This window comes from Vulpes lagopus, chromosome 12, assembly GCF_018345385.1.
Source record: "Vulpes lagopus strain Blue_001 chromosome 12, ASM1834538v1, whole genome shotgun sequence".
Taxonomy (NCBI): Eukaryota; Metazoa; Chordata; class Mammalia; order Carnivora; family Canidae; genus Vulpes; species Vulpes lagopus.
Genome location: NC_054835.1, coordinates 7,934,855 through 7,958,065, shown reverse-complemented (window position 1 = coordinate 7,958,065; position 23,211 = coordinate 7,934,855). Strand labels below are relative to the sequence as shown.

Genomic DNA, 23,211 nt, shown 5'->3' with positions numbered 1-23,211 from the left:
CTTACCATGACAGCGCCTCTGCACGAGGAAACTTGTTATTGACTTCTTGATCTCACACCCACGTCAAGAGCTGCTTAGACCTGACAGGTAAGAGGGGCTGATGGTAATCAAGTCTCGAGTCACACTGTCAAATTATACCAAGCCATTAAAATAAAATGAGCGTGACGAAGGAGCTAGGCACCTAGGCTGCGCGCCGAGTCGGGCTCGCGTAGTGCAGCACGACCGACAGGCTGCGAACTGCAAGAATGTCCGCTCGATTTCATTGTGGGGGGAGCGGGCAGGGGGCAGGTCGCACAAGGAAAGCAAACAGACTAAAAATACTTGGCCCACAAGACGTCTTGTGGAAATTTTATTATATAGAGTGTAAAATGAATTGTCAGTCAAATAAAAAGAACATTTAAAAAAAAAAAAAAACATGCATAACATTTTCCAATTGCTTTTTAATAGTTAGACATTTCAAGCATTATAAGGAAAATAAGGAGAAAAATCCAGAAACTGTAACTTCGGTACATTTCAAACGGAATGTCCCTCGGGTCAATTAAAAATGCGAGAAAAATAGCTTCGATTCCGTTTTTCTTTCCTTTAAAAATACATGTTATCTGTACAAGTTGCACTACAGTAAACACTGAAAATCATATTATCCCTTTTATTAAATCAAAATTATTTAATTCATATGGTGGTTAATACTAGATTTATTTATCCATCTAGTTAATTTGACAAATATTAAGAAAATATTTAAAAGAAAAAAAGGAAGAAACATCTCGGAATTAAACAACAGTTACTACATTTTCACGCGGTTTAACGTTCCACAGTGTTTGTTAAAAGTTATATCGAATTTCTTTTTAATATTAAAAATAACAGTATTTATATTTCTGAGAGAAGAAAGGTTTTTTGTTTTGTTTTTAAAACAAGCTTGGAGGTCTTAGATACACAACTGCCACTGGTAATAGAGACACGGAAAAAAACGTTTGCTAAACACACGGACACATTTTTATATTACCCTTTAGCACTCTAGAAATTATACAAACCCTATAAAATGCCCCCTCCCAATCCCTGTTGGACAGCAATACAATTATCTGTCTCAATTCAGAATTCACATAATTAATTACAATACATAATAGTTCAGTTTTTTAAAAAATGCAATAAAACCAGACAGCCAAGATAACAAGAAATTAGAAGTAAAACATTTAATGAATTTACACATTTAAGAATATTTAAATACTGTTTAAAAATTTTTTAAAGAATTTGTTACATACCACCTAAGACTTCCAAGCCACTTTCTGTTGCAACAGAAAAAACTGTAAATAAAAAGACACGCAACAAAACGGAACAAAACAAACACACCGTGTTGAAATGTCACTGCTCTGAGGCACATTCTGGTGCCTGAATCTGCAGGTCTTGCTCCAAAAAGAATCCCAGAGCTTACACATTTGAAATAACAAACAAAAATAATGAAACAGAAATTACCAGCAATTTTTAGTAACTAATTTTCCCGATTTTTAGAAAAATCCTGTTAATCTAAATATAGTGTTTCACAGAAAACAAAGGTTCTTCATCAAAAGGTTTGCAAATCTAAAAACCTCTGTTACAAATACGTTTTTGCTCACAATGATTTCGGGGAGAAAAGAGCTGCAGGTGGCTGTCCTACTGCTCCTGTGGGAAGGAAGGGGACAGAAGTTAGTCTGTGAGGCCAGCTCTTGTGTCCTGTCTCAGCCTGGGGCTCTGAAGGCAGGGAAGTGACAGGTCACCCTTTCCCCTGTGGCTCCGGATCTGGCCCAGACACATGCTCTCCTGTACAGGAGGTCCTGGGGCAGCTAGTCAAGCAGGGGAGCCAGCACGAGATACCCTTTCCACCATTGCCCACCAGCCCTGACACCTGTCTCCACTGAGCCCAGGCACAGAGGGCCAATTTTGGCAGTGAGATGACCAGCAAGTTTGGGTCCGTGGGGACCTGGTCAGCAGCAGGTCACCTGAAAGGTGCATGGGGGGGCCTTTGGTCATGTTCCTACATTACTAAGAAATCCATTTTTGGCTTCTGACTGGATGGAGCCCTCCAGCTTTCTGTGCGGGATGAAGATCTGGTGCTCTGCCCTGCCCAGCCTTCAGAGGGTGTGGACTTGCCCTCTCCCTGCTGCCCCTCACTGCTGAGGGCCGGGGGGCGGGGGGGCGGGGGGAACAGTCTGGCCACACAACCTTCTTAAGAGCAGCAGCAGGGTGTCTCCCACGGTCCCTACCATAGTGCCAAGCCCGCCCAGTACCACAGGCTTGCCACTCTCACTGACGGCTGGGGAAACTGAGGCCTAGCAAGAGAAACTGGAGTGTCACTCAGCCTTGCACACTGAGGGCCGAGACATGAGAGAGAACCGGGCATTTCCTTACAGAGACTGCACAGCCAATTCCTCTCCCACTCAGCCCAAACCTGCGAGGAGGGGGCCAGCGTGGTCCCCGCTGGCCTCTCAGCAGACAGCTGCCATGCTGGGTGGCACAGGGGCGAGGGCCATCCCTCCGCAGCCGCGTTCCTGCCCTGGGGTCAGGCACACACACAGGTTTGGCAGAAAGGGGGTCAGGACTGGTCTGGGTAGGCCCTGCGGTGCTGGTGATGGACTACAGACCTGGCTGTGGGCCTGAGCTTGCCCTAACGTCTGCCCGTAGAAAGCCACCTGCTGTCTGTAATATTCCGCCCAGGCCATTGTGTAGTCCGGCGGGGAGCTGGCCTGAGGAGCAGCGCTGGCGGCGTGACCTGATGACAAAGGAGAGCACAGGGGTTATCGGGGGTGGGGACGTGTCTGAGGAGGTAAAGGACGCTGTCAGCTTAGAGGAATCCCTTCCCAAAGACGGGGGCAGCTGGAAAAAGAGCCAATGCGCTCTCCCTCTGGGCGCCGGTGAGTCTGGCGCTGGAGGGTCCTTGGGACGCTGTGCGGTTGGGCACTGCCCAGGGCCCTGCTGCAGAAAGGACCCTCAGCCACATGCTACCTGTCCCTGCTCTGCCCCCACAAGATCGCACATGCGTCTTCTTAAAATCACCATCTCTGCCTCTGTCTGCCTGCCCCATGGGCTGCCAGGGCCAGAGAAAGAGAGAGAGACACAGACACACAGCGAGGTGGAGAAGGAGAGGAGGAGGGAGGGAGGAAGAAGGAAAGGAATTCAAGTGCCCCACTGGGGGCAGGGTGTACCTGTACAGAGCATCCAATCCCAGGAGGGCTGGGGAAGACTGGGCATCTGGCCTTCCAGCAGGTGCTCTGGGTGACGAGGACCTCCCTGACTGCCCCAACCCCCCAAGCTATCAATGGGGTGACAATCCAAACACCAGGGTAACCATTTCTTTGACACTCTTTGACCTGATTTTTGTCAACCAGCAGGTAACATACTCTGCAGTTAAGACACATGAGCACCTCCTCCAACCACACTCTGGCTCGGTACTTTTGGAATACAAAGGAATTAGGGCTAATTTTAAAGGATTCACTTGGGGGCTTTTTTTCGGTTGCTGTAACTAGATTTTTCTTCTCTTAACCGTTAAAGAGATGGGTTTAGTTTCTGGCACAACTAAAAAATGAGCTTACTTAAGAAAAGAAACAAGCAAGTTGGCACCCACGCCAACTTTGGGCCGCCTTCTTGGAGTTTTACCCTCTTTCTCCTCCCTGCCCTGAAAGGATCAGAAAGAGCTGGGTGGAGGCAAGATGGTCAGGGACCAGGGGCCTGCTGCTCTGAGTCCTGGCCAAGCGGTTCCAAAGGGGATGGCTGAGGCCGGACAGCTGGCCCCGAGCTTGTCCTTAGGTTCTCTGGTGTCTAGAAGTTGGGGGGGGGGGGGGGCAGCAGACGGCTCCACCACGTCTTCTCTGACAGACACCCAGGGGACACAGGGAGACAAAGGCAGAGACTGAGAACGAAGTCACACAGGGAGAGCGCAGGGAGAACGAAGGTGACAGGGCACCACGACCGCGAGGCCTCCAGGTGCGGGGGCTCTGGGTCTAGGGTCTGCTTGTTCAGAGGGCCGTCTCACTCACTCTGTTTTTTGTAATAGTCTTCCCAGGCCTTGCTGTAGTCAGGCTGGCTGCTCGGCGGCTGGCTCTGCTGGCCTGTGCGGAGAACACAAAAGCAGTCAGGCCCCTGGTGCCGGCTCTGGGCCCCATGGCCTGTTAAGGCAGCAGCAGGCCAGGCGTGGGGAGACACGGGGATGCCCCAGAGGGCCTCCACCCAGGCCCACGAGGTGTGACTAAGGCCCCTGGGAGGAGGGAGTTGGGCAGGACTGCTGCCCCCCGCCAAGAGCAGAGGGTCGGAAGAGCCTTGATCCTTCAGATGGAGATATGAGCTCAGGGCGCCCCGGGACCAGAGTGACCTCATCTGAGGCTCCCCGAACTGAATCGGCCTTCGGATGGAACAAGGAATCCAAGTGGTGCTGACCACACTCTTCCCCTGACCCTTCCGTTCAGAGACTGACGGCTTTAACTCTGGACAAGCAGAAGCACAGGAAGCGTGAGGGGAAATGGCCTGGACATTGCTTGTGACAATGACAGAAGACGACGTACACACAGCAGAGGGGCTGAGGGCCACAACATGCATCTGACCTCAATCTGGCCTCGTGCCTTTCTGGGGTAGGAGTGGACGGGGAGAGGAGGTGTGTGGGGCTGTTCCTGGCACCCCACCAGGGGCGCGTGCTCTGTGTGGCACTGGCAGGAAAGATCTGGGGAGCGAGTGACTGCAGCCTGCCTCTGCAGGGGTTAGAAGTCCTGACCAGGCAACAAGTAGGGACCTTTCCTTCTGTTGAGGTCAGGGCTGGCTCACGTGTCCACCTGCTCGGACCCCATTCAGCATTTGGTTTTCTGTTAGAATTGCAGGTGGTGGCTAGTGACCATAGTCACAGCAGAGTGTCTTTCCTGCTACTTTACTGCAGTCTGAGGAGGGGTGTGGGGTGAGGGGAGTCTGTGTGCGGGGCAGGGGGAAGAAGTGAGGTGGGGGACCAAAAGGCAAAGATACCCCCCACCCCCTCCTCCCAGTGCGGCAGGAAGCGGCTCAGGATGATGCGAGGAACAGAACAAGGTGGTTCTGGAGAAGGCCAGGAGAAGGGCAGCAAGAGCTCTTTCTGCAGACGCCAAGGGTTGGGCAAGCAAGAGGTTTCTTCCAAATGAGAGTTCACTAGAACCAATTCTCACCGCCTCCTATAGACAGACAAAGCTCAACACAACAAGATGAAGCAATGGGAACAGAGGCAAGAAACCAGGCACTGTTTTCTTTTACTCGACCCACGGGCCTCTGCCAACCCCTCTGGGGCCAGTGGGGGTTTGAAGTTGCCAGCAGGGCAGGGCCTCTGCAGAACCATGGCCCCAGGGTCTAGTCCCCTCAGGCAAGAGGATGTGTCCCCTACCAAATTCCCCCCAGCCTAGGGCTCTCTCTCAGTCTCTGTCTTGAGCAATGGGGCAAAATGTGAACTCAACCCAGGCCCTCTCTTGTTCTGAGGGCACTTTCTGATCAGAACAGAAGCAAAGAAAACAGGAACAGGCTCTAGGACAAAGTGAGTGCAGTGAAATGGGCCTGGCACACTCTAGGTGGTGTACAGGTGTTCGTGGTAAAATTCTTCATATTATTCTGTATGTCTGAGACATTTCATATTAAAAAAAAATATTGGGGAGGAAAAGGAATAAAAAAAAGCTATACAATTTTAGGGCTCACGGGTACTCTGGAAATCAAACCTAAACCCTTCATTTCACAGACAACAGAACTGGAGTGCACAGGAAGGGGACATGCCATGTATAGCTTCGGCCTCGGGACTCCGACCCCACTGGGCTGCTTGTCTAGCTGTGACCTTGAGCAGCTACCCCCAGGCAGGGCTTCTGTGCAGAGACACTCTGCTCAGGGGGAAACAAGAGAAGCCCAGCACGAGGCACAGTACCCGGGGAGCTAAAAGCTGCATGCAGGGTCCTGCATCTGGCGGGCCGCAAGGATCACATGCAGATGCACTGAAGAATCCCTTCAAACACAAGCAGGCCACGGCTCCGGAGGGACAGAAAACCCAAAGGTAAGGTGTGTGTTTTGTTTTTGAAGGCTGTGAAGGTGGCTCTACCAGCAATAAAACTCCAGAATGGCTCCTGAAACTCATGTGGGGCCGGAGGGCAGGTTCAGGGTGTCACTGAGCAGAGCTAATTCTCCAGCTCTGTGCTTTCTGAAAGTTCAGGAGATAGAAGGAACATCCTTTCTAAGCCAGTGCTGGAGAGAAGCGGGGGGGGGGATGGGGGGGTGGGGGGGAGAGACATGGTCACCAGGAGGCCAGAGCTGGGGAGTGGGGAGGGCTCCCAGTAAGTGCGGGGGGCCTAGGAGGGAAGTGAGGGGAGGAGCTGTGGACAGGGTCAGGTCCAAGCCTGCAGGCCTTCCTGACCCGTTTGTGGAAACAAGGCAGACACCAGCCCCTAGCTCTAAGAACAGAGGAATGGGAAAGAAAGGTCTGAGAGGAGGGCCAGGAGGGAGCCAGTTGCCATCCCTGCTCAGCTGGTGGCTTCCCCCTGCCCCGGGAGGCTCCCGGCATCTCTGGGGAGGGACATGCCGGGCCTACTGGCCAAGATGTGCGACTAGAGTGTTTCAGACACACCAGCCCCTTGGCCCTCCTGAGGGGGGGCGCACGGTCCCATCTCCTCCGCGTCACTTACTTGGGACCTGCTGTGTGGGCTGCTGCCACGCCTGGTAGGTGCTGCCCCATCCCTGGGTCAGAAAGGCCGGAGGACCACTAGGAGGACAAGAGAGCCACTGGTTCCAGAGCAGGCCACATCCCCCTCTCCTCACCTGGGCCCACCTCCCACCAAGCCATCCCTGGTCTGGCTCTTTTCTGCTCCCTCCACCCCACTGTTCCGCCCCCTTCCCAGGAGGGCCGCAGGGATGGAGCAGAGATGGAGTGAGAAGTCACCTACCTCACAGGGGTGCTGTGGGGGTTTCCGTTCACTTTAGCAGCAATGCTCGGGAAGCAGCCTGAGCTCCTTGGGGGAAATGTGCTAAAAGAAAGTAAAGAACAAATGAACACAGTGGGCCGAGGACCAGGTGGGGAGAGCCGCTGAGGGATGCTGGTGCTGGCCCCAAGGCCCTCTGGCTTCTGGGAGGCTCTCACCCCCAGGACTGGTCAGTGGGTTGTGAACAGGCTTACAGGGGCCGGTGGAGAGAGGCAAAGGGAGGAATCTTGCTCAAACCCAGGACTCTAGGCTTTTGGCTGGCACTCCCTAGAAGCAGCTGGAAAGAGGACCTCCTGAGACAGGGTGAACTCTTCCCACTGAGACCAACCCAAGAGACTCACTTTTGATGAGGTGCAGCAGGTGGCTGGCTGAAGGGGCTCTGTCCAAAGGCTCCGGGTGCTCCGAGACTGGTCCCCTGTCAAGGGCACAGAGGGAGCTCTCACTTGCTGTCGGCTGCACCTCTGCCCTCTGCCCAGGCCCACCCCAAGGCAAAATACAGCTTTCGGGGAGACAGAGTCAAGTAAAATACAGATACCCTATGACACTCGCTAGCCTTGCTTCCCCACAGTGGACTTTATCTGCAGAAATGGCTTCTGCCCCATCGAGTGACCGATACCACCACACAGCCAACACGGCACCACCACAGTTGCCCTAGCGTGTCACCCTGGGGGTAGGGACCAACCTGCTTGACTCTCCCGTCAATTTAGGCTGGCCCATGGCTCTTTCTGCCATTCTACGTCCCCTTTGAGGTGAGCAGTGGCCAATCTGTCCTCCATCAACACTCCCTTTCTTTATCTGCTTTGAGGTGCCTGAAACTAAAGCCAGAGTCAATGAAAGCTGCCTGTAGGGCTGGCTGCCAGGGCCACGCCCGCGGGAGTCCGGGGGCAGTGCTGGGGGGGAAGGCTGCCGCCCGGCTGTTCATCTAAGCCTACAGGGGATACGGCTCTGGGCCTGAGCTGCTGAGCTGCGGTGGCCTTGGTGAGTTCTGCCAGAGGGCCTGGCCCTGGCATCTCTGGGCCCCGACCTTCCCCCTTGGCAAAGTGGGAGGGGCCGCCCTCACGTGACACGAGGACTGAAAGGCACAGGAAGTACATGGTTCTGGGGGAAGAGCAGGTACCTTGGACATCCAAAAGAAAACCCAGCTATCATTAAGCCAGGCAGGGGAAGGACCTTGTACGTACGCCAACTTTCTCATCTATGAGATGTCTGGCCACCTCGATCTGTTGAGGAATGCCCCTGATGGTGAATATTCGCAGGTTGGGGTCAGTGTTGGGAGGGGGGTTCCGCTGGAGCTCCACGTGCGCTCCTGACTGCTGATTTATGCTTTTGATGTTGTCACCCCCTGCGGGCAGGCGGACACAAGACAGAGGATAAGTGGCAGTTGTGGCAGACCCAGCAGTCCAGCAGTACTCTGCTGTGAAGAGGAGGAAAGGTGTTATCTGTTCCCCAGCACCGGTCTGAGAGCGGAGAAGTTCCTTCTGGGATCAACTCTGAAACCCTACGGACAAATGTTAGGGCTCTCTTGTTTGCAAAACCAGGCTTATGAGCTGAGCCAGTGTTTCTCTCCGAGCCAGGCCAAGGCCTGGAGCCCATGGGTAGGTGCATGATGGAACTGGGAACCTCAGAGGCTGGCTCGTGCTGCTCCTGCTGCAGCCAGGCCTTGGCCCCGGGAAGACACTCCATCCTTAGCCTTGTGGGCCTCGGCTCTGCCCTCTCCCTCCCTCCACTGGGCAAACAGACAGGGCCACTGGCTCCAACAATGCCCAGAGCCCACTCGGGCCTTCAATATCCCATGCTGTCACTTCTCCAGTCCCTGCCTCTTCCTTGGGCAGTGGCGGGGGTGGGGGAAGGGGAGGCAGGTCTAGACAGAGAGGCAGCTGAGGATACGTGTGTGTCTGTGTGTGTGTGTGTGTGTGAGAGAGAGAGAGAGAGAGAGAGAGAGAGAGGCCTGGGTGGAGTGGGGTAATGAAAATTTAGTTGGACCCTTTGAAAAACCTGTGAGAGTTCCAGTCTCTTAATGAGATTTGCGTAACAAAAGCTCCAGCAGTGTCACAATGGTTTGATTCTTCTTTTGAAATTTCACAGAATTTACAGACCGGTTCTGCTCAACTGGGGGTGGGGTGGGGTGTAGAGGGCAGAGTACAAGGAAAACCTGGGAGCCCAGAGTTTTGCGAATTTAGGAAGACAATCTGTAGACAATCTGGTGCAGGTGACCAGAGAGCCCCACCAAATGATCAAAAGGCAAAGACTAAAGGCCAGTCTCTGTGTCACTCCACCCCGCCCAGAGTCAAAACTAACCTCAAATGGTATTTGTCATTTTAGGGTAATGTGTCCATAGTCCTTCCAGCCTGCTGCTGGAGCACCTATCAAGCAGGTAGACAAGGAGGGGGTCCCAAGAGCAGGCCCTGCCTGTGTTGTGTCTTATCTCATCCTCGGTGGGATGCTATGGTGGGATGCTACGGGAACAGGAGGCAAGGATGGAGCGGGGGTCCTGCGGCCTCTTGAAGGCAGACACCACAGGAAGGAAGAAACTGGGAGGCTGCTGGCTTTCAGAGAAAGCTTTGTTCAAACTGGCTTGTGCCATGTGTCAGTTTAGTTGATGTTGGGTTTCAATTTAAGAGCAAATGAAAAACAACAATGCAACACACCAACGTGTTACGCACATGATTTTCTTAAAGTTCTGCTACGGTGGAAGAAAAGGTGTTTTCCAACTCGAGCAAACTACTGGCCAATGCAGAAAAGTCATAGGAAGCCTCCAGCGGCTTGCCGGCCTCGGCAGGAGTAAGCCCTTCCCAGCCCGGAAATACTGTCCTCTGCTCAGAGGTGGTGAATTTATCCTCTTTGCACCATGAAAAGCAGGCAGCTTTGCTACTGAGCAAAGTGTTTCTGGGGCTGAAGGAAGAGCAAGAAGAGCAAGTGGAAGCCTTCCTACCGCACACCCAGAGCTGGAAGGAATCCTCCAGCCTTCCCCAGGTGCCGCTGGTTCCGAGGCAAGAGCACAAAAGGCCGCGCTCGTGTCTGAGGCTGAGAGCCCCGCCGCCCAGACTAGCAGTCCTCTGGAGGGCACTTGGAGCAGCAGTTCCCCAGGCCCTCTCCCCTAAGCCCCGGGCAGCATGCTAATAAGGTGAAGAGGCACCACAAAACTTCGTGGGGCCGGAAGGAGTTAATTTAAGTTCATCTTCCTTCAAAATGAGGTCACCAGCTTGGCACATGGTGGCTGTCTACAGGCTCATTCAGCAGCCTGTCCATTCTTCCACCTGATGGGGGGCAGAAGCGACCCACCAGTGGCCCCCCGGCTGGATGTGAAATCGTAAAGCAATTAATCAAACCTGCTAAAAGCCTGGCTGACAAGAGCAGGGCTGGCCACACTATCTGTCACCACTGCTGTATTTATCATGGAAATCCAGCAGGGGCCCAGGGAGGCTCAGCGTCTGTCCAAGGACTGGAGCTGGGAGCTGGAAGCTCGGGGGGGGGGGGGGGGGGGGGGGGGAATGGGGGAATGGCCTGACTGCTGGTGGCTCCCTCTCCCATCTCCCTTACCCTCATCCACACACCTTCTCTCAGAAGATGCACCCCCATACCCAGGCCTCATGTATGTGTGTGTGCTTGCGTGTGTGTGTCCACACCCATGCAGCAGAGAGCAGCAGTAAAGAGAGACCCCAGCTGACAAAACTTTGGGCCTTTTGAGGCTGCTGTCAGAGCCCCAGGACACAGAGCAGTCACTTCCCTGTGGGAGTCACTCAGGGTGACTTTGTGGAGGACAAACTACAAGGGGCGGTTCTGGCCACATCCAGATTTAACGGACTACCAAGACTGGTCACAATACAGACAGCGAGGCTGCCCGTCTAGAGCCGACACACAGTCAGCGAGTCAACCCTCCTTGACAGCATGGTCCTCCAAAGGCAAAGACACCAAGCTCTGCTTCTCAACCCACAGGCACTGACTGGTCTCAATCTCACAGCAGCCAAGCTGATGGTATGGGTAGTGGCTCTGACTTACCACTAGCATCTGGGCAGCTGACAGCACCCCCTAAACACTGATCAGCACATACACCCTGCCAGGAAATGAAAACAAACTCACGTTGCTCCTACCACCTCCAAAGATTAATACTCTTGAAGACAACACAGAGACCGGAGATAGACATTTCAAGAGAGCATACCTTAGACACTGGCCATGACAGGGCCAAATGCAGACTCTAGAAGGTGAATGAGGAGCAGGAGGGATCGCCCCCATGTGCTAGCATGGGACAGTATGCTAAGGCAGCTTTAGCTCTCCAACCAAGACCATTCCCAAATTGTGCTCTGTGGAATGTTAGCTTTTTCCCACAGGTCAGAGAGGTGGTGGCAGAAATTGGAGAAACTCGGGGGGGGGGGGGCGGTGTAGCCTGCATTGACTTCCTCCAACATGTACAAAGGCAAATACAAAGGCCAGAGGTGAACCTGTGTGTGCTGCCCAGGGTGAGGCTTCCCGAGAACCTCCAGGGAGGCCAGACTGCTGCAGCCCAGGAATTGCTTGCTCTTCCCCTTGCTCTCAGTGATGGATGGCTAGCGGCTACATCAGGCACTAACAAGGGTTTCTTACCTAATGTTCTCTACAAAGCCTTGAAACAACTAACCAGTCAATTTTTATTTCCCTCCACAGGGTGTCCGTTGTTCACAGTAAACGTGCTTAAAGGATAAAAACCACTCTTACACGTGTCAATAAAGCCCAAATACCCAAATCCAGTAAGCACAAAAAGTGACACATTTGTCACAGGGCAACCTTCACTTGAGGAATTATCTCAACTGTTCCTCTGAGCTCCCGGGAGGCAAATTAATCACTAATCAGTCGATTGACACACATCCAGAGGCCCCATCATCCTGGGCAGGGGACCTTTTTGACAACCTACGTGGCTTCACCAGGCAGTGGGGTCTTACTTTTGGTCTGTTTGTACATGATAACCGACAGCCCACTCTGTGCATGTTCATGAGAAGACCCTACCCAACAGGGTCTCTACGGAAGGCTGCTGATGTCACAGACCTGGCACCTGCAGTCAAGTGCAGCCAATAGACCCGACTTTATGTTCTGGAGGTACCATCTGGGCCCTCTCTGCTGTCGGGTAGGACAGATGGAGGGGAACCATGAAACTCCACCAGTGGCCCCTTACCTTTGCCTATGACGAGGCCACACTTATCTGCCGGCACCGTGTAGGTTATCTCCTGGACGCCACCAGGGGCTCCCACACTCCAGTCACCACGGCCACGTCCTCGTCCTCTGGCCACCGTGAGGCCTCCGAACCCATCTCTTTCCTAGGAAGGATGCAAAGCTCAAGTAAAGATTTCTGCCTCTGCCACCAGGACCACTTTTCAGCCCCAGGGAGGAGGTGAAGTGACAGGATATAATCAGTGCCACACACTAGAACCTGAGCACCTTGCCACATTTCAGTTTCTGAAGTGCTCTTTCAAAGCCAGAATTAACACAAATCACAGGAGCACTGAGGACATGTGCAGATGAACGTGTGTGGTTTCACAAACAGTCCCACTGTACTGAACTAAAACACGCAGTCAGGTATACACTGCTGGGCTGAAGCCCAGTGCCCTCTTGCCGAGTCTTAAATACTGGGCCCTACTGTCCAGGTATCAGGAGCCGTTTTCTCCGTTTTCATGGAGTCTGCCCTTTCCCGTGGCTAACACACGCTGGGCCCACCAGCCAGGCATTAGATGTGGAAGAGCTGCAGGCATTTCAAAGTGACGAGTATGCCTCCAATCCTCCCCTCCGTAGACACTGCTGTGGGTGGTCAGAGCACCTCACAATCCAACTAGCAAACAGGATAAAAGCCTTTTACAGATAGCCGGGTTGTGCCATTCTCCCAAAAAAGGAGGGAACAAATCAGGTGTGTGGGCCTGTGGTGTGGGGTGGAGGAGCCTCCGACATTCTCATGCCGGGCCCCCAGAACAGGGCACATCCATGGTCATCACCTAACAGAAGAAGGTTCTTTTCATTCAGGGGCAGCCAATCTCATTGGAGGTCTCTGTTCTCTGAGTAACTATGGAGCTGCAGCATTTAAATTCTTTTTTGTGGGCAGCCCGGGTGGCTCAGTGGTTTAGCGCCGCCTTCAGCCCAGGGCCTGATCCTGGAGACCTGGGATCGAGTCACACATCGGGCTCCCTGCATGGAGCCTGCTTCTCCCTCTGCCTGTGTCTCTGCCTCTCTCTCTCTCCTCTGTGTCTCTCATGAATAAACAAAAATCTTAAAAAAAAATTCTTTTTTATATGTTGAGGGCAAGTCTGGCCAAAGCTGAGAGCCCCTTCGTGGAAGGGAGAAGCCAAACAGATGTTCAACATAGTGGACAAATGTTTGGCAGAACCTACCTGTGCTGATTAAGAGTAAACTGAGCGTTTACAGAATTAAAACCAGCAGAAAACAGAGACGACTAGAGTGTTTTCCTTGCACTCGGCTTTTATGAGAGACAAATGATGAGTAAACAAAGCAATTTTAGGGATTTATGTTAAAATGTATGTACACATGGGTACGTGCACACATAGCCGACTTCCTGGCCTTCCCCAGAGTCTCAGAGATGAGGCTGTCTCCCCACTGCCCTGAATCTCTGTAGCTCTGGGTCTGTAGACTCTTCCTGTTACCAAGGACACTGGTCTCTTCTGAACTTGTCTAATCCTAAGAATTGCTGCAACTCTAGCAGAAGCTCAAGCCTCCTCTCTGGGGTATGCTGATTCTGGAGTCTGTGGTGGGGGCTATAAGCCTGTAACTTCAACATGGCCACTCCAAGACCTGGGGGATTGTGTGGGCTGCACTACCTGGTGCATACGAATCATCTGTGGTCGAGAGCTCAGCCCAGGGAGGCTCAGAGGCTTGTCCCACAGGCTTGTCTGGCTAACAGCAGAGCTCGGGCTACAGTTTCCAATCTGTGCTTCTCTTCAGCTCCAGGTGTTTTTTTTTGTTTTGTTTTGTTTTTTAAGATTTATTTACTTATTTATGATAGACACACACAGAGAGAAAGAAAGAGAGAGAGAGAGACAGAGAGAGAGACAGAGGCGGAGAACAGGAGGAGGGAGAGAAGCAGGCTCCATGTCAGGAGCCCGACGTGGGACTCGATCCCAGGACTCCAGGATCGCGCCCTGGGCCAAAGGCAGGCGCTAAACCACCGAGCCACCCAGGGATCCCCCTCCAGGTATTTTTAAACTTGCCCTCAGTTTGGCACACCTGGGAGACATGCCAACCTAGCGTCAGTCACAGTGGTTCCCAGAGCACTTCACAATGGGAGGCAGGGGGGTGGGGATGGGGGGAAGGTGGGGGGGGGGTGGGCAGGTGGAGATGCTAACAGCATCACACAAGCTTGCTCGCATCCTGAGAGAGAAGTGCAGGGAATCCAGTGTGTGAAGACAGCTTTAAGACTCTGGAGGATCCAGAAGTGTTTTCTGAAGCTAAGATTAGAGTTTATTTTTTTCTTTTTTTAAGATTTTATTTATTTATTTATTCATGAGAGAGAGAGAGAGAGAGAGGCAGAGACACAGGCAGAGGGAGAAGTAGGCTCCATGCAGAGAGCCCGATGTGGGACCTGAACCCAGGTCTCCAGGATCACACCCTGGGCTGAAGGCAGTGCTAAACCGCTGAGCTACCTGGGCTGCCCAAGCATTTATTATTTTTTTTAAAGAGACTCCATGCTTAGCGTGAGCCCAATGTGGGGCTTGAACTCATGACCCTGAGATCAAGACCTGAGCTGAGATTGAGTCAGATGCTTAACCAACTGAGCCACCCAGGCGCCCTGGAGTTTACTTAATATATTTCCATGCAAAGTATACCCAATGGCTTGAAATGTGACCTGCACTGTACTTCTCCAAATAGTTTACACAGTCAGGAACTTACTGTGTCAAGAAAACCTAGATAACAAAGAGCAAAGTATCTAGGATATCTGGTATAACAAAGAGCAAGAAGCTAGTAACAAAATACATGAAGGGAGGAAAAGCGCAGATGTAGAAAAGCTGCCAGCCATGTACCTGGAGGCAGGCAACTGGCAAGAGCACTGAGCTCCAGAAATGTGATCCAAGAGGGCGTGACTTCTCTTTGGTGCTGCCTCAAGACCCTGTGTGGCACTTTCTGCTTTTGCAGGTGATGTGTCTGAACTCCAGAAAGCTGGACTCACCTGGGCTGTAAGAATAAGCTCGTTGATGACATGTGCTGCATGCTGACACCGATCTGGGGGTCCCATGACTTGTGCAGCTCTCTCTGGACTAATACCATCATCTGTAGAACAAAATGAGAGACAGGGTTAGGAAAAGCCTGACTTTAGTTGGAAACAAAGGTCAGTCTGATTTGCAATCAATATTCCTACCAGATGCATAATCATCTTTTTGGATGGTTTATATCAACACTCGCTTCTTATGTAATTACAGGCATTTTAAAAAGATATCGTTACAGAAACACAAGACAATAAGGCAAAAGAAAGCAGAGCTGGTAATATATGGTATAGGGTGTCAAAATTAACCCATCACAATGTTTTCCCATCTTCAGAGAAATGAGGAAAATTAAGGCAATGTAAGTAATTTTGCTCATGAAGACAAATCTACAAAATTTAAAGAACTGTCCTTTATTCTAAGATGTTAGTCTTTTTCTTAAATGGTTTTATCTTTAAATAATGAAGTCAAAATAACAGATTCTTTTTTGTCTCTCCTTGACAAAATTAAAAGCTGGAAATGCTATGAGGGCCCAGAGGAGAAAGCTAGATTGATAATTTGGTAATAGTATGGGGGGGAGGAGTGGGTAGGAAAGAGGGAGGGAGGGAACACACATGAGCTAATTATAGAGTCCCTGTCTTGTTAAGTACTTTATAATTCTTCATAGCACTAAGGATTTTTGAGAATCATCAAAACCAACCTGGCTTGAACTGAATCCTCACCCCGGCATCATTCTGAATCTTTTTGATCATTTCCCCATTTCTTCCTATTACAATCCCAACAGCAAACCTTGGCACAGACACCTGAGCACAGGGAAACAAAATCTATCAGAGCTGTCTGCAAATCTGTTATTTCTTAAAGGATACATTAAAAAAAAAAAAGACCCAAAGAACAAACAACTTGATTTTGATTGCAGTGCCTTCCTAGAAATGATATGATACAGCATATTTTTCCCCTCTTAGGAAAAATATCGTGATTGATGATTACATTCTTGCCTATTAAGTTAGCTAATGCATCTGAGACTTCATCACATTAGTTATAAAAATTAAGAATAAACCTTATAGATAAAAGTTTAAAGATGGCAAACTTATCTTCCCAATTCTATGAAATAAGCATAAATATATCATGTACACTGGTCCTTGAAAATGTCCCCCCTTCATTCTTTTATTGTGATAAAATATAAGAACACATAACCTTTATCATTTTAACCATTACATAGTATACAGTTCAGTGGCATTAAATATACACACAACGTTGTGTAACCAGCAACAGTCTCTGTACTTCCAAAACCTTTTCATCACCCCCCAAAACTATGTATCCATTAAACAGTCTCCTTCCATCAGTGCTGGTCACCTCTGCTCTACATTCTACCCCTGGGAACTTGCCCATTCTGGGCGCCTCACATGAATGGACTCACACAGTATTTGTCTCTCTGTATCTGGCTTACTTTACTAAGCATAATGTTTGCAAGCTCTATCCACGGTGCAGCGTATCTCAAAACTTCATTGTAAAGGAATGCTTTTTGGGGAGCATGGGTGGCTCAGTCAAATAAGCACCTGACTCTTGGTTTTGGCTCAGGTCATGGTCTCAGGGTTGTGAGTTCAAGCCCTGCATTGGGGTCTGCACTCAGCAGTGAGCCTGCTTGAGATGCTCTCTCTCTGCCCCTCCCTGCCCCTGCACTCTCCTTCTGTCCCTCTCTCTCATAAATCTTTAAAAACATTTCAAAAAATAAAGGAAAGCTTTTCATTCCATTCCACCTCATCAATAAGTCGGCCTTCCAGGTCTGACACCATCACAACACAGAGCACTGAGAAAATCTGGCCTCTAGTCTTCACCTGGGCAGCAAGAAAGTGCTGAGGCAAAACCTCACAACCAGGAAGATGGCCCCGTTCCTTGAAATGCATGCAGCTGGCTCCCCTCCCTATGGTTGACTCTTTCGGTCCTTCCTCACACCCACCCAGGCTTCGAAGAGATCAAAGCTCACTCACTTACTACTCAAGGTTAAAGAGCTAACCAAAGTGTGGCCTACAATCAAAAAGTGCAGCCCGTTTGCCTGGAAACTAACCTGTAGGACAAGCATACCTCTATGCTGCCTCCTCCCACGCGGGCACTGAAGTCACCTCGGACACCTCGGAAGTCAGCTTGATCTTTCTCTCGAATGATCTCTAATACCATTTCTCTCGCTTGCTGCATAAACACAGAGGAAAGACATTATGGAAAACAAAATCCTAAGAAAAGACATGACACCAGGTGAAATTTCAAGATCAGACCCCATTAAGTCAGGCTTAAAGACTCAGAAGGTGCTCAGCTGTGGGAGAGCTTACTTCTTGTATCACAACATGGGACAGGAGGAGGCTGCTAGGGTGGGTCACATAGACCAATCTTAGGTGACGTGTTCTTCACATAGCCCAAGACATCCACACAGACAAGGGCCTGCCTTCCTTTAAGCCACAGTTGGATCAGCACATTTGTGCTAGGTCAGAGATTGATTACTATGGCCCTGAGGCATTTTGGCACACTGTTTCTTTCTGAGAGCTCTGTAGGCAAGTTCCACGTAAAAGACATTACAAGGCAACCCATCACAGAGGAGCTCCAGGGAGGTGAGGGAAAAGGCCAGCCTAGGGGGCCTGAATCTATCCTCCAACACCCAGAGATCAAATATCCCAATTACCACCTGGCAAGACTACCTCCCAGGCCTGATGCTCTTGGAGGCACACTCAGTGTCCTCTGCCCCCCCAATGCACTTTAAGTCAGTCCATCTTGCCCATACCAGTCCCAGCCTCAAGGAACCTGCACTGGACATCAGCCATACATAACAACTCAAGTCTGGGAACCCAGATTGCATCCTGGTTCTGGAAAAACCAGCCAAATAAAAACAAACAAACAGGAATTAAAGTCTTCAGACATTTGGAGAAACTGCGAGCATGGGACTATAAGATCATGTTATGAGACTTGCTATCATTTTCCTAGGCCTGATTATAGAAACCAGTTCTTGGGAGATACATGCTGCAGGATCTGCGGGCAGACGGTCATGATATCTGTCACTTACTCACAAATGGTAAAGCAGAAATAAGTAAATAAATAAAACACACAAACACACGAGTGTGGCAAAATGACAGGTAGGAAGAGGCTACACAAGTACATGTTCACTGTTCATCTTTTCAACTTGTCTGTATGTCTAAAGATTTTTTTAATAAAAAGTTGGGGAGAGAAAAACAAACAACCATTTATCCTAAACAAAGGAAATGGCTTTTCCCAAATAAAAAATGTAGAATACATGCACTTTTAAAATTAAAACAAAAAAACTAAAAATATTTTGTTGTGATTTTCCTGCAAATGCGTGGAATGTCAAGAAAATAAGCTCTTTCATAAAAGAACAGAAAGTTCCACCAGAGAAGGCAAGCAGGGAGCCAATGTGCACACATTTAGAAAGGTGAGATGCGGGATCCCTGGGTGGCTCCGCGGTTTGGCGCCTCCCTTCAACCCAGGGCGTGATCCTGGAGACCTGGGATTGAGTCCCACATGGGGCTCCCTGCATGGAGCCTGCTTCTCTCTCTGCCTGTATCTCTGCTTCTCTCATAAATAAATTTAAAAAAATCTTTTGAAAGAAAGAAAAAAAAAAAAAAAAAAGGAAGGTGAGATGCTTTGGAGGGGCAAGGCACCTGGGGGACCCTGGCCTGCTGGAGGGGAGTGAGGTGCTGCACCACTGCCTGGAGTCCAAGGCCTGAGGCCGTCTGAATCACTGGCCCTCAATTCTGCTTTAAAATCATGATTCTTAACCATGATGTGAGACTTGATCCTGGGACCCCAGGATCACGCCTGGAGCCAAAAGCAGATGCTTAACTGCTGAGCCACCCAGGTGTCCCTAAAACCAGGATTTTTACCTATGTACCTGGACTGGAAGAACTCCTGATAACAGCAAATTGAGTTATGCTGAACAAGAACATTAAAAACTGGGGGAAATTATACTGTATGTTGGCAAACTGAATTAAAAAAAAAAATTAGGGGATCCCTGGGTGGCTCAGCAGTTTAGCGCCTGCCTTTGGCTCGGGGCGCGATCCTGGAGTCCCGGGATCGAATCCTGCATCGGGCTCCCGGCATGGAGCCTGCTTCTCCCTCTGCCTGTGTCTCTGCCTCTCTCTCCCTCTCTATCATGAATGAATAAATAAAATCTTTTAAAAAATTTTTAAAAAAATTAAAAAATTAAAAAAAAAATTAGGGCAGCCCAGGTGGCTCAGCGGTTTAGCACTGCCATTGGCCCAGGGTGTGATTCTGGAGACCTGGGATCGAGTCCCATGTCAGGATCCCCGGGGGGAGCCTGCTTCTCCCTCTGCCTGTGTCTCTGCCTCTCTTTCTCTCTCTCTCTCTCTCTCTGTGTTTTTCATGAACAAATAAATAAAATCTTAAAAAAAAAATTAAAATTAAAAAAATACTTTAAAAAAAAGGAATTGGGGGAAACAGGGGTGCCTAGGCTCAGTTAGCGAAGTGTCTGCCTTTGGCTCAGGTCATGATCTCAGGGTTCTGGGATTGACCCCCACATTAAGCTCCTTGCTCAGTGGGGAGTCTGCTTCTCCCTCTGCTCTGCTCATGCTCTCTTTTAATAAATAAATATTAAAAAAGAAAGAATTGGGGGAAATAAATAGGAGAAGGGGATTAAGAGGTATAAACTTGCATTTATAAAAGTAGTAAGTCCCGGAGTTGAGAAGTACAGCACAGGGGACATGATCACTAATACTTTAATAACTGCACAGTGATGGATGGTAAGCACACTATGGTGAGCCAAGTCGTGATGGATATAATTTTGCAATGTGCTGAATCATCCTGTTGTACCCCGAGACTGCCATATCATGTTAATTACAATAAACATACATATATACCTACATAAACACAAGCACAAATACATATATGTGCAAATAAAGTATCGTCGTGGGAGGGGAAGAATGGGGGAAATATTTTGCAGGAGACTGGTAACCTCCACTGGCTCAAAGCCCCAGAACTCCTGTGGAGAAACAGCTGTTGCTGACAGCCTAGCTCACCAAGGTATGCCACCCTGGAAGTCCTCTAAATGCAGCAAAGGCACAGTATGCTGCAGTGGGCAGGAAAAGAACATTCGTATTTCAAGAGAACAGACACATTCCCACACCCGCAGCCCACTCACATTCCTGCTGGCAGTGAGAGTCAGAGGGTGGAACTGCCCCAGATGGTCTAAACCTAAGCCCTTTACTGCTTTCAGAAATGGGCTATACTCTGTGGCTGGGAGCTCAGGGCACAGGGCGCTTGCTAGGAGGGCACACATATACGGGTGGGGTGCTCATCTCCCACCTAAGCGGGAAGTCTTGTAAAATAGAACCAAGAGAGAACAAGCAAGTAAGAGCCAGAGAGACCCAGCAGCCGAGGTATCCAAAGGCTAACAGATGGAAAACTGCATCTTATCAGTGCAACAAAATCATCTTCATTTATGGGAATGTTCCATATGTGCACTGTCCATGACCAGAGCTGCCATCCTCATGTGGCTCTTAGGCTCTCAAAATATGGCCAGTGTAAACAAGAAACTCCATTCTCATTTAATTTGAATTAATTTAAACGGCTCTGAAGGAGACAGGCCGACCTCATATCCTATCATCACGCTTAGTTTGGACAACAGTTCACCTTAAATAAAACAACACCCAGTTTGATAACTTCTTTCTTTCTTTCCTTCCTTCCTTCCTTCCTTCCTCCCTCCCTCCCTCTCTTTCTTTCTTTCTATCATCTATCTATCTATCTATCTATCTATCTATCTATCTATCTATGATAAGCACACAGTGAGAGAGAGAGGCAGAGACACAGGCAGAGGGAGAAGCAGGCTCCATGCACCGGGAGCCCAATGTGGGACTCGATCCCGGGTCTCCAAGATCGCGCCCTGGGCCAAAGGCAGGCGCTAAACTGCTGCGCCACCCAGATATCCCCAGATAACTTCTTGAATAACATACAAGCTCAACACATTCCTCCCAAGTGATAGCCCCACACCCAGGACCTGCCCCATTCGTGACTTCTTTCCTACCTGTACTTTGAACGGGTCTCCAGTGATGCGGAGAGGCTTGTCTGCTCCCGTAGGCAATGGGCCATCCTGGATCATGACCATTTTCACACCTGTCCGCTCCTGTGGGGGAAGCACACCAGCAGTACAGCCCTCACCGCCATGAACGAGAACGCAGCATGGTGCAAGAAGCATGGGGCTGGGCCCCATCCCCCATCAGGCACGTCCCACCTACCACAAGGTACCGCCCTTTGAGAACACCAGTGTACCGTTCATGCTAGACAGCTGCCAAGTGTGATATGGAAAACCATTTCCCCAAATCCTCCTCTTCTCCTGGTCCCCAGAATATCTCAATCCAATGAACTACTTTTATGACATATCAGGGACTAACATCATCTAGTTACGGCCCATGCACAGCTCTGAGAAGGAAAGGCTCCTGCTGCCCTATTTCACTGATGGGGCAGGCCCTGAGAGCAAGCTGCCCAAGGTCTCAGAGCTGGGGCATGGGGGAGCAAAAGGTGGATTCTGGCTTCCAGGACCCTAGAGCACACATTAGAGTGCCCGCCAGGCCAAGTGCTGGTGCGTGAGAGCGCACACTAGGCAGCCCATGACCCCTGACTTGCAACTTCAAAAGCCCAGAAGTTTGGAAATAAGTTTGCTCATAACTCATTTGGCAGCAAAACTAATCCAAACTCATGGAAGCATATCTGTACCCCTTCTCTCACTGACTATGACTGTCACGATGTTTTGGCTAGGCCAACAGGCATCAGATTGATTACAGGATGTGCCCTGGAACTTCCTGGGGGTGTTCTTTACCTTTTTTTTTTTTTTTAGATTTATTTATTCATAGAGACAGAGAGAGAGAGAGAGAGAGAGAGAGAGAGAGAGAGAGAGGGAGAGGCAGAGACATAGGCAGAGGGAGAAGCAGGCCCCATGCAGGGAGCCCAACATGGGACTCGATCCAGGGACTCTGGGGTCACACCCTGGACTGAAGGTGGAGCTAAACTGCTGAGCCACATGGGCTGCCCTTCTGGGGGTGTTCAATTCTGACACATTTCTGGCTTCCCGTGTCTCACATGAGGGGTTCTGGAATAGGAGCAGCTAGTGTTCATGGAGCATTTACTCAGTAACAGGCTCTGTTCTAAGGATCTTAAGTAAATATAAAATCACGAGTATTATTTCAGCTTCATTACAAGAGTGAGGTGGGCATTTCCCCACCTTTACAGACAAGGACTCTTGAGCCCTGGAGAAATATACAAACATATTTAAGGTCAGGCAGCTAGGGAGAGGGTGTGTGGCTGGCTAAAAGCTCCAGCTCTGGATGCAGTTCTTTCATCCAAGATGTTGTTGTCTGATGGTAAAAACAAGCCTAACAGAGTGTGACCACCCCAGTGGGCAGTACCACTTGGCATCATACCTGGACTCAGGCCTGGCCACAGTAACTCTTCATAAAGTATCTGTTGAATGGAGGATCTGTGCACTGACGTGAGCAGAGGGTGGCAGGGGAGCTCTGCACCGAGAGGTGTATAGCCAGTCTAGCAATGGGGAGTTTGGGTTATGACTAGCCCTAACCCCCAGTCCCAGAAGCCCTCCTGGAGCATCACTCTGATAAGGGCTCACATACCTGCAGCTGCTTGATCGTCTCCCCTCCTTTGCCGATGACCAAACCCACTTTAGACGCAGGGATAAGAATTTCCTGGATTGTGCTATTGCCGTCTATGTCGTTGTGAAAGCCAGGTCCATTCCGACAGCGGTCCACAATCTGCCCCAGGAGCCGTTTGGCTTGTCTTTGGGAGGGAAAGAATCACAAGAGAAAGAGCATTACATGAATGTGCTAGGTGCCTGGAGAAGGAAGGACAACAGCATCGGGGGAAGACCATGAAGGAGTCAAGGCAGCCCTCCATCCAGCTCCAGCTCCTCCCCTACAACCCGGGAGGTCTCTGCCATCCGCCACGCTACCGGGCTGGAATTTAAAAGTGACACGCACCACACACCAACATTCCAACAGAGCCCTCTCCGGCCTGCCCTTTGCTCATGACGGTGTCTCACATTTCCATCACAAACACGTTTCGTCTCCTATCAGAAACTTCAG

At 50.2% G+C, this 23,211-nt stretch overlaps 1 protein-coding gene across 3 annotated transcripts in view; it reads right to left on the bottom strand.

Annotated features, from left to right (window-relative positions):
* Positions 1–422: 422 nt before the first annotated feature.
* Positions 423–23,211, bottom strand: part of FUBP3 (far upstream element binding protein 3) — a 53,358-nt gene continuing 30,569 nt past the window's right edge. For 2 of the 3 annotated variants that reach the window (XM_041725152.1, XM_041725151.1), the window contains exons 7-19: positions 22,744–22,906; positions 21,144–21,242; positions 17,186–17,290; positions 15,804–15,906; positions 15,073–15,173; positions 12,079–12,220; positions 8,114–8,274; positions 7,274–7,347; positions 6,897–6,977; positions 6,639–6,715; positions 4,005–4,076; positions 2,613–2,740; positions 423–1,653 (exon numbers count right to left, since the gene is read on the bottom strand). In XM_041725152.1, the coding sequence (XP_041581086.1) occupies positions 1,645–1,653; positions 2,613–2,740; positions 4,005–4,076; positions 6,639–6,715; positions 6,897–6,977; positions 7,274–7,347; positions 8,114–8,274; positions 12,079–12,220; positions 15,073–15,173; positions 15,804–15,906; positions 17,186–17,290; positions 21,144–21,242; positions 22,744–22,906 (1,315 nt within the window). In that variant the 3' untranslated portion in view covers positions 423–1,644. The remainder of the gene's footprint in view (positions 1,654–2,612; positions 2,741–4,004; positions 4,077–6,638; positions 6,716–6,896; positions 6,978–7,273; positions 7,348–8,113; positions 8,275–12,078; positions 12,221–15,072; positions 15,174–15,803; positions 15,907–17,185; positions 17,291–21,143; positions 21,243–22,743; positions 22,907–23,211) is intronic. The other variant, XM_041725153.1, reaches the window with a different exon arrangement.